This window comes from Crinia signifera, chromosome 7 (assembly GCF_055691185.1).
Source record: "Crinia signifera chromosome 7, ASM5569118v1, whole genome shotgun sequence".
Classification (NCBI taxonomy): domain Eukaryota; kingdom Metazoa; phylum Chordata; class Amphibia; order Anura; family Myobatrachidae; genus Crinia; species Crinia signifera.
This window is the reverse complement of record NC_139223.1, coordinates 183917319-183934781: the sequence shown is the minus strand read 5'-3', so window position 1 is coordinate 183934781 and position 17463 is coordinate 183917319. Positions and strand designations below refer to the sequence as shown.

General features: G+C 45.2%; 1 protein-coding gene across 3 annotated transcripts in view; it reads right to left on the bottom strand.

Moving 5' to 3' along the window:
• HDAC4 (histone deacetylase 4) overlaps nt 1–17463 on the bottom strand; it is a 147217-nt gene that overhangs the window by 70050 nt on the left and 59704 nt on the right. The window contains exon 1 of one of the 3 annotated variants that reach the window (XM_083154611.1): nt 13019–13184. The exons of the other annotated variants lie outside the window; for them this stretch is intronic. Within the exon in view, the coding sequence (XP_083010737.1) occupies nt 13019–13031 (13 nt within the window). The 5' untranslated portion in view covers nt 13032–13184. Of the gene's footprint in view, nt 1–13018; nt 13185–17463 lie in introns of those variants that run through there. 3 annotated transcript variants of the gene reach the window in all.

The following is a 17463-nucleotide window of genomic DNA, read 5'->3' as shown; positions in this document are numbered from 1 at the left end:
ACCATGATTGGTATATGGCTTCAAGATTGCCTTGTCCTGAAAAAGAGAAAGAGGGCGAGATGCACTGAACAAAAAATGCGGTAATACTGCATTTTCATATGCAGTAAAGCCCCATCAATCGAGGCGGAACCCGGCAGACCCTGCAGACGTCTAAGCAGGCGGCTGCCGGGCAGGAAGGGGGGAGAGCCGTCGGGGACCCACACACACATCGCCGGGCGCATCACAAGAGCTGTCCTTTTCGATAATCGCATGTTAGTGCATATGTGATTATTATCTATGTGATAGCCAGCGATGTGTGGTGGAGAGGGGCCGTGGATGTTCTGCACAGAGAAAAAGAGAAAAAAAAAAAAAAAAGAGAAAGTCACAAAGAAAGAAAAAGAAAAAAAGAAAGAGAAAAAAAAGAAAGAAAAAGTAGAAAAAAAAAAAAAAGATTGCCTTGTCCAGAAAAAGAGCTACAAAGACAGAGTGAGTGACAGCAAGAAAGACAAAAAGAAAAAAAAAAGTGTAAGAAAAGAAAAGAAAGAAAATAATAAATAAATAAATAAATAAAAAGTTCCAAGCCGATGATCCGTGTCTCCCCAGCAGACCTGGTGCTGGCTGAGCCAGGTAGACAAGAAGACAGGAAGTTTATGCTTTGCTGTGTAAACCACACACATTTCCTCCCCACTATTTATCTGCGACCACCAGAAAATTCCACAAGTAATGTGTTTGAAATGTGCACATTGAGCCACTTAATGGGGGGCCCTGCATTCCAAGCCAGGCAACGTCTCTCTCACATGTGGGCATGAGTGACGTGAGCAAAGATCGCCTCAGAATTCATGGAACACATAGCCACAGAGAGAGTGCTGCATGACCTACTATGTGCAAAGTATCATTTCATTATTATTATTGGTTGTATAGCACAAGGTTTCAAATAACACCGCTTCCCTGTCCAACCTAATCCTGCTACCTGGCTTCTAGCACTAGGAACGGACTTGTTCATGGGATGTAAAATACATGTTTACAGACTGTGGTCTCAGCGAGGCTATTACTAGCACTGGTCGGCATACATTAATACGCTTTTAGAATTTCATAATGAAGTTGCTTCGCGTGTTAGCAGTGTGGTACCCGCTATGGAACAGCCACTCACTGTGATTGCTGCCATTACACTCCACTCACATAGACCCTCTGTGAGTGCCTGCGGGGGGGCATACTGCTTATATTTACATTGCAATACCTTGGTTACTGACACCTGCATAACTGCACGTTAAATGTAAAAGCACTCAACATGCAGAGATATCCTGTAGCTTGTGCCACTTGGAGAAAAGGGGGGGGGGGGGTGTAAAGGAGAAGATGCCTTCTCCTCCCTTATTACTGCTTCATACATCTGCCTCTTGTGTTCCTAAAAGTCTTCAGCTGTTTTCTGTACAAGTTGGATGCAATTTACAGAGGCAGCCAAATGGGGAATATATAAAGATCCTTGTCGATAAGAATGCATTCGAACTTGGAAAGAAATAGAGTACCAAGCAATCAGAGTCTGCCATTATTCCAGCACAGCCTGTAATGTGACAGCTGGACACCGATTGGTTGGTACTTTATTTCACTTCAAGTTTTAAAACCTTAAACACTCTGTGTTGTTCATGGTGATTAACCAATACGTTTTACAAGCATGCAGGCACCAGCCCTATAGGAGGATATTGGTGGTATTCAATATCTGCTGATATTTCCAACAGGTTGAAATATCGGCAGCTCAGTGTTCAATCCTGGCCGGGGCTCGCCTGTTACAGATCTCCCCCCCCCCCCACCCCCACCCCCTTATGGCTCAGCCAAACCTCCATGGTCAGAAACTGCTGAATCATCAGCCGGTTTACGAAGTTCAAGGCAAATCTTCTACAGAGGAGAAGTCGCATAAAGGTCCCCCATACACTGCTGCAACTTCTCCAAGGGACAAAGTTGCAGTCGACCCCTTTGAACAGATCTATCGCATGTGGTCCAAGTCAAGGCTCCGGGTCCGATATATCTAAAGTGGAGCACTAGCGATCTAGGTGTTCTCATCAATGCGCATGAGACCGCAAATCAAAATGGATCTGAAAACACATGAGATTCGCCACATCTGCTGAAATTGGACTAAATCCTGTACTCTTTACCTAGAACGGCGCCCGCGATTGGCATCGCAGTCATCCGGGGTAAAAAATCGCGGGCATCGCATGCACTAAAAAATCGGGTGCGACGCGATGCCCGCGATTTCCCATAGGGATCAATGTTAAAAGTGTGATTGGACGCGATTTTAGTGTTAAATGCCTCAATGCCCGCGATTTGTCCATAGGAAACAATGTTAAATGGGCCACAGAGCCCTAATAGTGCCCTTGAAGTCTGAAATGGCCCCCACAATTGTTAACGCCACCCCACGATCAACGCCAACCCGAAGCATGGCGAGCGCAGCGAGCCCGCGAGGGGCGGCGGTACGCGTCCTCCGACCTTTTCATACCCCCACTATCCACGTCGGCGTGGAGTTGAGAATAAAATAGTGTGCCGAGCGCAGCGAGCCACCGAGCCCGAAGCGTGGCGAGCCCCGCGAAGGGACGCGGATACCTGTGAAGCCCGCAAAGGGACGCGTTTACCTGTGAAGGTATCCGCGTCCGCTCGCCACACTATTCTATTCTCAACTCCACGCCGACGTGGATAGTGGGGGTATGAAAAGGTCGGAGGACGCGTACCGCCGACCCTCGCGGGCTCGCTACGCTTCGGGTTGACCTTGATCGTGGGGTGGCGTTAACAATTGTGGGGGCCATTTCAGACTTTACGGTGACTATTTGGGCTCTGTGGCCCATTTAACATTGTTTCCTATGGAAAAATCGCGGCCATTGAGGCATTGAACACTAAAATCGCGTCCAATCACACTTTTAACATTGATCCCTATGGGAAATCGCGGCCATCGGGGGATCGCATCGCACCCGTTTTTTAGTTCATACGATGGTCGCGATGGGCGCCGTTCTAGGTAAAGAGTACCCTAAATCCCATAGGTGTATGGTCAGCATAAGTCAGCATAAGCCTTAAGGCTTCTCGGCACCATGGGCAAAAATTCAACCAACTGGCCCGACACCGCCACCAGTACCCACTTTCCAGCCTGTCAAGTGAAATTGTGGAGAAGGTGGCATCTTAATGCAGGTGGCGGCTGTGGAACTTAAGTACAACAAGGATGTCTTCCTCATAAACACCCTTAATTTTGTGATAGGCAGACTCAGTAGAAACCCCCAAATCCTGACGTCCTACGTAGCTGCCTAAAGCTATCTTATGGTGAAACCAGCCTTGGTTCAGGTGTGTAACCTGCGCTTGTGCTCAGAGAGGACACTGGGAAGATAGGAGAGCAAAGCACAGACACACGTCAACCACCTACACCACTGCTAACTGAAAAGGAAATGGGTCCAGGTCAGTGGAACTAGCCAGAACTATTCAAATCTTCCTCTGAAATTAAACCAATAGTAATAACAACCATGTTAATACAGGTGTGTAACTGGCCTTCGCTACAAGTGTCAGGTTGGTTTTTTTTGGCCATTACTTTTACAGAGAAAAAATAAAAACTAGAGAAAAGATCCGCTTATTGTTAATGTTTTTTTACACTATATTAAATACATATGCAGGACTTTCTTTGGGCTGCACCACTCTGTGGAATGCCTCCCAAGCCCAATAAGACTCACTTCCAGTCTCCAAACCTATAAGCGTTCCCTGAAAACTCACCTCTTCAGGCAAGCTTATCAAATTCCAGAACCAGCCACTTAACCTTCATATACCGTTCCTATCTAATCACATCCCCACTGTACAGTCCACACATATCCACACTTTTAGGGAAAAAAGGGGGTATTGTAGGGCGCCACCTGTGTCCTGAACAACTGAGCTTATTGGTACAAAAAACAGATATACCTTTTATAGAAAAAAGGGTGTCAGCTGACCTTTAACCCCTTCCCGACATTTGACGTACATTTACGTCATGGTCGGGAAGTACTTCCCGACACATGGCATAAATGTACGTCATGGTTTCTAACTGTCACTGCGTCTATAGACGCGGTGACAGTTAAGAGATGTCTGCTGTCCCTGACAGCAGACATCCCCCCTCGCCGCCCAGGGGGGGCAGGGGTGCCCCCCCCGGTCGGCGATCGCTGTGATTGGCTGTTCAAATCTGAACAGTCAATCACAGCGTTTCCTGTGTTACCGGCGGCTAAGCCGCTCGGTAACACAGAAAACGGTGGTGATCGGTGCAGCACCGATCACCACCGAGCGGCAGCACCCCCCTCCCACCCGCCGGGCACTCACCCGGCAGCAGCAGCAGCTCCCCCGGCTCCACCGCTACGTCCGGAGCGCACGCTGCGCTCCCCTCCTCCCCCCTCCCCCCCGCAGCAGCAGCAGCAGCAGCATCATGCTGCTGCTGGAAAAGTTAAAAATAAAATAAAATAAAAAATAATGTGCAAATGTGTATATATATATATATATATATATATATACACACACACATATATATATATATATATATATATATATATATATATATATATATGTGTATATATATGTATATATATATATATATACACACACATATATATATATGTGTGTGTGTGTGTGTGTGTGTGTGTGTGTGTGTGTGTGTGTGTGTGTGTGTGTGTGTGTGTATACCGCACCGATCACCAACGATCGCCAGCCCCCCCCCCCCCCCACCCGGCAGCCCCCCTCCCTCCCACCCACCCGGCTGCCGCAGCGCCAGCACCCCTCCCACCCCCCCGCCAGCCGCAGCGCCAGCCCCCCTCCCAAAGCTGGTGACCAAAATGGGGTCACTTGTGGGGGGGTTCCACTGTATTGGTGCTTCGGGGGTCTTGCTAATGCGACATAGCACCCGCCATTCATTCCACCACCAAAAATCACTCCTTCCCTTCTGAGTCCTGCCATGCACCCAACTGGTATTTTTTGGTCACATGTGAGGCATTGCCGTACCCGGGAGAAATTGGGGCACAGATTTTGGGGTGCTTTGTCTCCTTCATTCCTTGTGAAAATTAAAAATTTTGAGCCAGAACTGCATTTTTGTGTAAAAAATTAAATTTTTTTACACAAAAATGCAGATCTGGCTCAAAATTTTTCATTTTCACAAGGAATGAAGGAGACAAAGCACCCCAAAATCTGTGCCCCAATTTCTCCCGAGTACGGCAATGCCTCACATGTGACCAAAAAATACCAGTTGGGTGCATGGCAGGACTCAGAAGGGAAGGAAGGATTTTTGGATTTTGCAGCACAGATTCTGGTTGAATGACCCCTGAAGCACCTATACAGTGGAACCCCCCCACAAGGGACCCCATTTTGCAAACTACACCCTTCAGGGAATTCATCAGGGGGTATAGTGTACATTTCAAACCCCCAGGGGTTTCACCAACTTTGATACAACTGGGCAGTGAAAATGAAAAATTACATTTTTTTACACAAAAATGCAGTTCTGGCTCCAAATTTTTCATTTTCATAAGGTACGAAGGAGAAAAAGCACCCCAAAATCTGTGCCCCAATTTCTCCCGAGTACGGCAATGCTTCATGTGTGACCAAAAAATGGCAGGACTCAGAAGGGAAGGAGTGATATTTGGATTTTGCAGCTCAGATTCTGGTGGAATTTTGGTGGGTGCTATGTCGCTTTAGCAAGACCCCCGAAGCACCAATACAGTGGAACCCCCCCACAAGTGACCCCATTTTGCAAACTACACCCCTCAGGGAATTCATCTAGGGGTATAGCGTACATTTAAAACCCCCAGGGGTTTCACCAATTGTGGTACAACTGGGCTGTGAAAATGAAAAATTACATTTTTTTACACAAAAATGCAGTTCTGGCTCAAAATTTTTCATTTTCACAAGGAATGAAGGAGACAAAGCACCCCAAAATCTGTGCCCCAATTTCTCCCGAGTACGGCAATGCCTCACATGTGACCAAAAAATACCATTTGGGTGCATGGCAGGACTCAGCAGGGAAGGAGCGATATTTGGATTTTGCAGCACAGATTCTGGTGGAATGAATGGTGGGTGCTATGTCGCATTAGCAAGACCCCCGAAGCACCAATACAGTGGAACCCCCCCACAAGTCACCCCATTTTGCAAACTACACCCCTCAGGGAATTTATCTAGGGGTATAGTGTACATTTCAAACCCCCAGGGGTTTCACCAATTTTGATACAACTGGGCTGTGCAAATGAAAAATTACATTTTTTACACAAAAATGCAGATCTGGCTCAAAATTTTTCATTTTCACAAGGAATGAAGGAGACAAAGCACCCCAAAATCTGTGCCCCAATTTCTCCCGAGTACGGCAATGCCTCACATGTGACCAAAAAATACCAGTTGGGTGCATGGCAGGACTCAGAAGGGAAGGAGTGATTTTTGGATTTTGCAGCACAGATTCTGGTTGAATGACCCCTGAAGCACCTATACAGTGGAACCCCCCCACAAGTGACCCCATTTTGCAAACTACACCCTTCAGGGAATTCATCAGGGGGTATAGTGTACATTTCAAACCCCCAGGGGTTTAACCAATTTTGATACAACTGAGCTGTGAAAATGAAAAATTAATTTTTTTCATTTTCACAGCCCAGTTGTATCAAAATTGGTGAAACCCCTGGGGGTTTGAAATGTACACTATACCCCTAGATGAATTCCCTGAGGGGTGTAGTTTGCAAAATGGGGTCACTTGTGGGGGGGTTCCTAACTTTTAGCATCTTATGGTGCCTAGAAACCTACATGGTGCCTAAAAAATAATCTCATAAAAAGGAGGCTCCAAAATCAAGTAGGTGCTCCTTCTATTATGAAGCCTGTGGTTTGGTCACCGTGCACACTAGGGCCACATATAGGATATTTATGAAAACAAAAGAATTGGGGGAATCAATTTTTAGTCACATTTCTCTAGTAAAATCTACTGTATTCGTTAGAAAAATGTATTAAAATTGAAACTCTGCAAAAAAAAAGAAATTTTGAAATTTCACCTACACTTTGTTTTAATTCCTGTGAAACACCTAAAGGGTTAACAAACTTCCAAAATGCTGTTTTGAATACTGTGAGGGGTGCAGTTTTTGAAATGGCATCATTTATGGGGGTGTCTCACATACAAGTCCCTCAAAGTCACATCAGAACTGAACTGGTCCCTAAAAAAATCAGTGTTTGAAATTTTCTTGAAAATTTGAGAATTTGCTATTCATATTGTAAGCCTCCTAGTGTCCCAAAAAATTAAAAGGAAGTTGAAATAATGATGTCAACATAAAGTAGACATATGGTCTATGTTAGTTATTCACTATTTTGAGTGGTAAGATTATTTGTCTCACAAGCAGAAAATTTAACATTTTGCAAATCGCAAAATTTTCCATTTTTTTCCGACATTTTGGTATTTTTCACAAAAAAACACAGACTGTATCGACGAAAATTTACCACTAACTTGAAGTACAATGTGTCACGAGAAAACAATCTCAAAATCACTGGGATAAGTAAAAGCAAAAAAAAGTTATCCCCACTTAAGTGATACATGTCAGATTTGAAAAAAATGGCTCTGTCAGGAACGCAAAAACTAGCTCTGTCAGGAAGGGGTTAAGAAAAACACCTTGGTAAGGGGTGTAACATAAAAGATACAAAAGTTTGGAAAAAGGTCTAAGCGACTACAAATATCTGCACCAAAAATGTTTAACTTTTAAAACATATAAAAGTTTTATTTGTAAAAAATATATATATATAAAAGTGCACAGGAGCAATTTATATAAGAACAAACAGTACAAGAAATATCATAGAAAAAACAGCAGTAAAAATAGCAAAGCTAAGTAAAAAATGCCTATCAAAAAATTAATAAAAATGGGAGATATATAAAAAATATATGAGATAAGGTACAGAGGTATCAGAACTTATCTTTCTATGGAGGAGTCAGCAGGCAGTATCCAACGCGTTTTGTCATCTAGGACTTCACCCTTGATGAAGTCCTAGATGACGAAACGCGTTGGGTACTGCCTGCTGACTCCTCCATAGAAAGATAAGTTCTGATACCTCTGTACCTTATCTCATATATTTTTTATATATCTCCCATTTTTATTAATTTTTTGATAGGCATTTTTTACTTAGCTTTGCTATTTTTACTACTGTTTTTTCTATGATATTTCTTGTACTGTTTGTTCTTATATAAATTGCTCCTGTGCACTTTTATATATATATATTTTTTACAAATAAAACTTTTATATGTTTTAAAAGTTAAACATTTTTGGTGCAGATATTTGTAGTCGCTTAGACCTTTTTCCAAACTTTTATATCCACACTTTTCTTCACATTTTTCATCTTCCTGGTCCCATGGCCAAACTGCTGGGTCACCGTATCTTACAGCACACCAGGAACCTTTCATTCTGGTGGACTTTATGCAATAAATAATACAGTATCTATCCTTATGTATCAATGCCTATTTCCCTATAGATTGTAAGCTTGCGAGCAGGGCCCTCATACCTTTGACTGTAAATACCCCACTTTGTAAAGCGCAACGGACTCTGCTGTGCTATATAAGAAACTGTTAATAAATAAAAAATGTTACAAAAAAAAAAAAGTATACAATCTGGGAAGCTCAATCTTTAATCTTCCAATGCTCCATAATAATAATAATAATAATAATAATAATAATAATAATAATTATTATTATTATTATTATTATTATTATTATTATTATTATTATTATTATTATTATTATTAAATATTGCCTCAATAAGGAAAACAAGCAAATGAACAGCATTGAATATTGCCCAATACAGGCTAGCAATAACCACCCAGCTAATCAGCACAACCAAAGCTCCTGGACCACACAACGCAGAGAGAGAATCCTGATCATTCCAGTCCTATTACAGGCTCGTCCTTTGCGCCCCGGGAGCCCTGATCAGACTCCCAACAAAAGGCTTGGTGTCACATCTGTGCAGTGCCGTGCTGGGGAACTTCAGGTTCTGCCTCAGTGATTTACACACAAACCACAGACATGCTGTTGTTTGACCTGAGGAAACACTGCGGTTTCTCCCTTGTAGACACTGTGGTTGTGAAAAAGCCCAAGTGTAACGCAAATCTCTGGAGACCACAGCTAAATGCTGGTCCGGCCTTTTTCCGGGTACCATCATGTATCTGTGCAAACACAACTCTGACTTCCGTTCGCTCATTTATACAGATAATCAAACCAAAACAAAGAACAGCGATGGAAAATATGCCAATGACAGCGAGTTCAGAAATGTGCACGTGCAAAAGTGCGCGTGTGTATATTTATTTACAGTTTCTTATATAGCGCAGCATATTCTGTTGTGCTTTACAATTGGAAACAGTGATAAAACAAACAGGTTAGTAAAAAAACCAACACAGAGGTAGGAGTTTATGTATACCATTTATCTATCTATCTATATACACACGTTCTCTAAGTTTGAAAACGGGGCATATGTGACCCCAAAATGTTGGTCCTTCGTATCTTTTCTACCAATTGTTTATATTTAAAAAAATTCACCAATTGAACAGTCAGTGGAGTGCCGCAGCTATACCCCCCACCTACTACCTATTTATTACAGAGGGCACCGGAGCGCCAAACCACCAATATCTATCTATACTGTATGTCTAGTGTCTGAGTCTCCAAAACACTGCCATCTGCAGGCAGAGAGTGAAACTACATCTCTCTCTCTCACACATGCACAAACACAGAAGGTAGCAGACTAGCCTTCGAAGCTTTTGCTTCAAGCGGGTTTCTATTAAATGTATGAATAAATTAGATTAACACAGGCAGATCGATCAATAGATTGAAAGACTGATCGATAGGATCTCATACATCTAGCCTTCATACACACAGCGCAAGATGGCACAAGTCAGGGGTACGGGTCGACACAATGAAGGTCGACATTCAATAGGTAGACAACTCTTGGTCAACATGCAAAAAGTGGACGCATGAAAAAATGTCGACGTACATTGGGTCAGCATGGTCAAAATGTCGACAAAAGGTTGAAAATGAAAATGTTGACATGAGTTTTTTTGCAATTTTTTTTTTTAGGTCTTTGTCGACATGTACACCGTATACGTGTCCCGCAGCCGCTGGCCATGCTTCAGGCACTATTTTATTCCCCCACCGCGTCCACTGGGATGGTAAAGTATGAACAAGCCCTTTTTTATTTTAAGAAATTTTTTTTGCAGAAAACTCATGTCGACCTTTCACGTCAACCTTTTGACCATTTCGACCTAATGCACGTCCACCTTTTTTCATGTTTTGCCATTTTGACTGTCGACCAATAGTGGTCAACCTTTTGACTGTCAACCTAATGACAGCATGCCCAAGTCAGCGGCCAGGTCCCCTGTAATCTGCTAGCAATCGGTAGATGTTCTAGTAGCTGGCCACCAGCTAAATGGGAACGTTCCTGTACCACTAAGTCCGGAACACTTGTATTCATTGATTCCAAAAGAAATATGTCATCTAGCCGATCCCGATCGGCAAAGCTTTATCAGTAACCCCTGTGCTTCCATTATGCGGTGATGAAATATTTATTCAGAGATTGTTACCTATAAATGATCTTAATTCTATTACAAGCGTCATAATTACTGCATGATCAGACGGAGCACATGCTGGTTAGCCTACATTAGCGATCGAGCTTAACGTGACACATGGACTGCAGATCCCTAATGCTCTCACAGTCCTGCCATTGTAGTGCTCTCATTCACAGATGTGGGAGACAAATACTATTTAAAATGCATTAAAAAGTTCAGCCGCTGTCAGGAGAGAAACTTGCAGCATATAAAACGCGGGGCGCAGCGTGGAAATGGAGGAGGTGGAACCATAACAATTAATCAGCGCACAAAAGAGAAGCAGCTCTAGCTGGAACCAACACATCAAACCTACTTAAACATTTATGCCTCCCCATTAGCAGGAGAGTAGGGAGCGAGCAGCAAGAGGCTGCACAGCTAATATTTCTGTTGATAGGAAAACGATAGGACCGTCCATCCCCACCCAGAGCTTCCAGGAACTGCTCTTAAGCCAGCATGCTCCATAACTAACACTTTTAGTGGCATCACTACAGGAGAGATAGAGTGCAAAAACTAACCAATAACAAAAGAAAAAAAATGATTAAAAAAAAAATAACTTCTGAATGATTGTTTAAAGTGGCACAGATGAGACACGCTGTTGCCTTTTTTTTTTGTTTTGTTAATCTGACAGACTGTCAAAAAAGAAATCACTTGAGGAGAGACCAGTTCCTTGGTTAATAGAAGAGCCACTCATAACACAGTGATTTCATCATCTGTCAAAAGATTACTGTCAATGTCTAACTAGGGAGTGCGGAGCAGTCTGGTAATCTCTTAGTGGGTGAAATGGTTTTGTTTGGCATTCCGTGGAAAGTGTGGGGATACGGGACCAGTGGGGGGGGGGGGGGGGGGGTGTCAGTGTGTTTGTCTCATATGTTCAGGGTCAACGTGTGTTTGTCTCAGAAACTGGGGGGGGGGGGGGGAGAAAATGTGTGTGTCTCAGATGCAGGGGGGGGCAATGTGTGTACAGTATGTCTAAGATTCAGGGGGTTCAATGTGTGTGTGTCTCAGATGTAGGGGGGGTCAGTGTGTGTGTGTCTCAGAACCAGGGGACAATGTGTGTACAGTATGTCGCAGATGCATGGGGGGGTGGTCAATGTGTGTATGTCTCAGATGCATGGGGGGTGGTCAATGTCTGTATGTCTCAGATGCATGGGGGGTCAATGTGTGTATGTCTCAGATGCAGGCTGGGTCAATGTGTGTATGTCTCAGATGCAGGCTGGGTCAATGTGTGTATGTCTCAGATGCATGGGGGGTCAATGTGTGTATGTCTCAGATGCATGGGGGGTCAATATGTGTATGTCTCAGATGCAGGGGGGGGTCAACGTGTGTATGTCTCAGATGCAGGGGGGGGGTCAATGTGTGTATGTCTCAGATGCAGGGGGGGGGGGTCAATGTGTGTATGTCTCAGATGCAGGGGGGGGGTCAATGTGTGTATGTCTCAGATGCAGGGGGGGTCAATGTGTGTATGTCTCAGATGCAGGGGGGGTCAATGTGTGTATGTCTCAGATGCAGGGGGGGGGGGGTCAATGTGTGTATGTCTCAGATGCAGGGGGGGGTCAATATGTGTATGTCTCAGATGCAGGGGGGGTCAATGTGTGTATGTCTCAGATGCAGGGGGGGTCAATGTGTGTATGTCTCAGATGCAGGGGGGGGTCAATGTGTGTATGTCTCAGATGCAGGGGGGGTCAATGTGTGTATGTCTCAGATGCAGGGGGGGTCAATGTCTGTATGTCTCAGATGCAGAGGGGTCAATGTCTGTATGTCTCAGATGCAGGGGGGTCAATGTCTGTATGTCTCAGATGCAGGGGGGGGGTCAATGTGTGTATGTCTCAGATGCAGAGGGGTCAATGTCTGTATGTCTCAGATGCAGGGGGGTCAATGCCTGTATGTCTCAGATGCAGGGGGGTCAATGCCTGTATGTCTCAGATGCAGGGGGTCAATCTGTGTGTGTTTGTGTGTCTCAGATGTAGGGGGTTAGTGTGTGTGTGTGTGTGTAGGGGGTTAGTGTGTGTGTGTGTGTGTGTGTGTGTGTGTGTGTGTGTGTGTGTGTGTGTCTGTCTCAGATGTAGGGGGTCAATGTGTGTTCAGAATTGAATTTGCATGCAATACATGCATATGCTGGCATTCTGCACAAGACAATTCAATAGCCAAACAAAAATAAAAGAACAAACTCTCCCAAGAGGTACGTAGCTATACCACGCAGTCTTCACTGCACGCCCCACACACACTGCTGGGATAAAATACCAAAGGCAATAGGTCTAAACAGCAGAAAGCTGCATATACATCTGATTAAGTGCCATGTTACAAGATGCAATTGCAGGTGTGTTTAGCTTCCATGCAGGCTAGAAGCATGCACACAGAACAAGTTGTTTATATATCCGCTATTGGATGACCAATGCTTAGACAACAAGATGTCACAGTGCACAGGGATAAAGCAGGCGAAGGAGGTAAATATCAGACTTACATAGAGTTGGCATGCGTTACAGAGGATTCCTTATATATCCAGGCAGCCAGAAAAGATGTCAAAGAAGAGCAGTAAAAGCAGTAGTCAGAAGATGTAATATGTGCGAGAGGAGTAAATCCGTGCTAGCGGAGGGCTGCCTCTCGCCTCTGTGCTGTGCTGTGGAGCAGAACTGTGTGTGTGTGTGTTTGTGTGTATGCGCTGTACAAGGCAAAGCAGCTTCATTTGCTGGCAGAGTCAGGGGGCTGGACCCACGGTGCACACAGAACACTAAAGGCAGCTCAGCCAGCATCAACAGCTGGGTGACCGAAACAAAGCGCAGGAGCACCTCGCAGCAGGCTTTCCAGAGCGGGACAGCTAGGAACAGGTTAACGCTACACTTACTTGGCCTAGAAAGAGAGAGGACCACAGCAGATGCTTGAAATGCAGGAGTCACAATGGATCGGTCAAAGTGAGCCATATTTAATCATATGTATATATACATTAATGGTTCATTACACAGCATGAACTTATTACGCAGCAGTTACAGATTCACATCAGTCCCTGCCCCAGTGAAGCTTACTGTTTAATTCATTATTAACCTAAAATGTTATTGGATTCTGGGAGGAAACGGAAGTAAACCCAAGAAAACATGAGACACATCCAAACTCCACACGGGCATGGCATTGTTGGGAATAAAATCCCCATATCAGTTCTAAAGAGGGTATGGGTCATTATTTTGAACCCAATTTAGGTAGACATGCATTGGGTCGACAACTGAACGTAGACAGACCTTAGGTCGACGCAAGCATTAGGTCAACACAGTCTAAATGGAGTGTACCGCAACACTTACCATGCTACGGGCACACTATTTTATTCTCCCACCATGCCGTAGTGGATGGTAGGGCATGAAATACCGCCTGTCAGCACATGTCGGTTCAAAAAAACATGAAAACCGCATGTCAACCTTCTGACTGACAACCTTGCCATTGTCGACCCAAAGCTTGTGTCAACCTTACTCCATTTTGACCTATTTTAGCTGTCGACCTTCAGTGGTCGACACAATGCATGTCAACCTAAGGACCGTATCCCTTCTCAAGGTTACTAGTGCATCATTGTACGTTGACTTGTTGGTTATAGGGCCCAAGACCCATGAGGCAGTATTATTATTATTATTTACAGTTTCTTATATAGCGCAGCAGATTCCGTTGCACTTTACAATTGTAGACAGTGACAGAACAAACTGGGTAACAGACAGAATTGGAGGTAAGAGGGTCCTGCTGCAAGCTTACAATCTATAGGGACATAGGAGGGAAACACAAGGACAGGCACCAGTAATAGCATAGCAGTCCCACCGAGTTACAAGTCCAGAAGGGAAGATACAGATGGAGCTGGCCTCATTCTTGCAGGGGCTGGCGAAAGTATCGCCAGCCCCTGCCAGGGGCGGGCGGGCGTGCACGAGACTCTCCCACACCCTGTGGCTACGGAGCTGTCTACGGGTCCCCGCCGCCTCCCCCGGTGCCCCTCACCGCCCTCCTGTCCCCCCTATCCCTGCCCGTCTCCCTGAAGTGGAGATGGGCAGGGACCCGCAGCGGTGCCTTCCTGAATATGGGACGCACACGCGTCCCAGTGAGATGGAGCGCCTCTGCGCCAGCAATCGCCAGCGAGGACATTCTGGCGATCCCCGGCCAAGGAAGAGACGCGCTCCATCTGTCTATAATACATAAGTGACTCGGTTATGCGTGTGGTACTTATATATGATCGGCTTGCCTTAAGAGGTGAGTTTTCGGGAAACTCTTGAAAGTTTGGAGGCTAATGGAGAGTCTTATTGTGCGTGGAAGGGCATTCCATAGGGTGGGAGCAGCCCGATGGAAGTCCTGTAACAGTGAATGGGAGCTGGTGGAGTGGTTGAATTCAGAGATATTTTGAGATAAAGAGATATATGTGGGTGTAGTATGGTTAATAGCTTTATATGAGAGTAGAAGAAATAATAGAGTGAACTTCAAATGATGTGAGTGAAGGAACTGGTGGTAGAACTGAGTATGTGAACGATTGGGACAGTAATATACTACCCCACCTCCTTTACAGTTACCAGGCATGGAGGTGTGAGTGAAGTGCTGCAGGCGAGGCCATGTCTGATTGTGTGAGCCAGGTTTCTGTATTAGCCAGCAGGTTGAAGTTGTGAGATGAAGAGGTCATGGATGGATGTTAATATGTTGCAAACAGAGTGTGCATTCAACAGGGTGCATTTACGTTTCTTGGTGGGTGCTGGGAGGCATGTGATATTTAGAAGGTTAGTTGAATTTCTATAAGGCTTGGAACCAGGTGGTTGGGGCCTAAGATTAGAAAGGAGAGAGAGGGGGAGATTCTCTAAGCGAAAAATGCAGTAAAAACCCCGTTATCAGGGTTTTTACCGCATTTTGGGATGCTGTAAGCATCCCCCGCCGGGGGGCATCGCCAGAAAAATCTGGCGATGCCCCATAGAAGCCAATGGGCTTCTACCGCAACCCTCCGCCGCCCCGCGCCGACCCGCATCGCCCCCTCCCCCCTCACCTGTGTCCGGGCAGCACAGAGCTGTGCTGCCCGGACCTGTGACCTCCTCCCTGTACTGATCCTCTTCCGGGTGCAGGGAGGAGGAGAGCCCGGCGCAGCAGCAGCAGCGCCGGGTATGGGAGGGAGGGGAGAGCCGCCGGGACCTGCTGGGACCCGTCGACTCTCACCGCAAAGGACCGCAAGAGCTGTCCTTTGCCTTAATTATCGCATATGTTACAACATATGCGATAATTAAATATGCGATGGGCGGCGAAGGGGGGCGGAGATTCTTAGAGAATCTCCCCCAGAGAGAGATATAGGTGGATGTTTGTGGTTTTTTAATATTGGTGGTCAGATGTGGATGTGAAACTACAAGTAAAGAGCTCATGAGTGTCTATTAGAGGGTAATGGATAATAGAAGAGGCAATGTGCACAGAGTAGTGAGTGTCAGGAAGACTATAGACGAAGATTGGTGAGAATTCCATGTAATAAAGTTATAAGTAGTATTTTGGTGAGCATGATGTGATTGTGTTGATGTTAGAGAGTGTTAAATAGAATGGATATGTATAGTAATGATGTGTAGTATGTATTGTATTTACAGGGGGAGAGGGAGAGCTGGCTGCGAATGTGCAGCGAATCCTAAACAAGATTCGCTGCACATGGTGAACACCAGCATTGAATACTGCCCAAAGACTAAACATATCCTTATATAGCGCACACATATTCCGCAGCCCTTTACAGAGAATATTTGAACATTCACATCAGTCCCTGCCCCAGTGGCGCTTAAACCGGAGAAGCCTGAGGAAACCCACACAAGCACAAGGAGAGTATACAAACTCCACACAGTTAGGGCCATGGCGGGAATCAAACCCATGACCTCAGTGCTGTGAGGCAGTAATGACCACTATGCCAACCGTGCTGCCTAGATAACCTGCTGTAAAATAAACTTCACACACACACACACAAGTTCAAGAGGTGACTGCTGCCTGACTGTGTATGCTGCACTCCAGGAAATGACATGTGACACACGGACAGACACCAGGCAGGAACAGGTTAAGCTTCTGGCAGGATAGAATGAGCTGTACCAGCAGATACTCTGCAAACAGAGCAGATGTGGATATGTCCAGGAAGCTTTTCCTAGTAGACCCTACAGTGCTGAAGATTAACAGCTGCTAGCTGCGTTTCCCTCCAATTCAACAGCAGCTGCTCTCATGACAGACCCATTTTTAGAAATGAGGAGGTGGATGCTGGTAACAACTGCTATCTAATCCTGCTCCGCGCCGATCAGTTACCTGCAAAACAGTCTATTCATTGTCCGGAAGCCTGGCTCTATAAATAACATGAAAAACATACAAAACACAGAAGAATAAAGCGTTTTGCATCGGGGTATGATGCACTATGCCGGCGGTGCCACACACTCAGGGCTACATAACCCCTTATGCAGTGCATGCCTCGTGCAGGGCTGTGTGTGTGTGTTTCAACAGCAAGCAGACTGGGGGGGGGGGGCTGGCTCAGAGGCTGCTGGAGACTTTGCAGTGAAATTGAATACTGTGCTGGAGAGAACCTCGGTTCACGGACCACACCCTTACACACCGATCAATACTGCACATAAATTGTTATAGAGCTGTACAGTGAGCCTGTGTAATCTGAGCCATATCCTGTAATAGCCACAGGGGATGAATGTGTGCGGGGCTACAGGTCATACCACCTAGCATGTCGGAAGGCTTCCTGAAATCATTGATCCCAAAAAGCTGATCACCATCAGAAGTTAACAGGGAGCGTCCGAAGCCCCTCGCAGTAACCATTGCTAAACCAACATGTCAAGAAAAATAAAAGCACATTATTGGTTTTCTATCTTTCCCATGTACAGCGGTTGCTCGTCAGTTAAATAATCCATATTTGTTCACTTGTGGGTACCTAGTAACAAGAATGAAGGA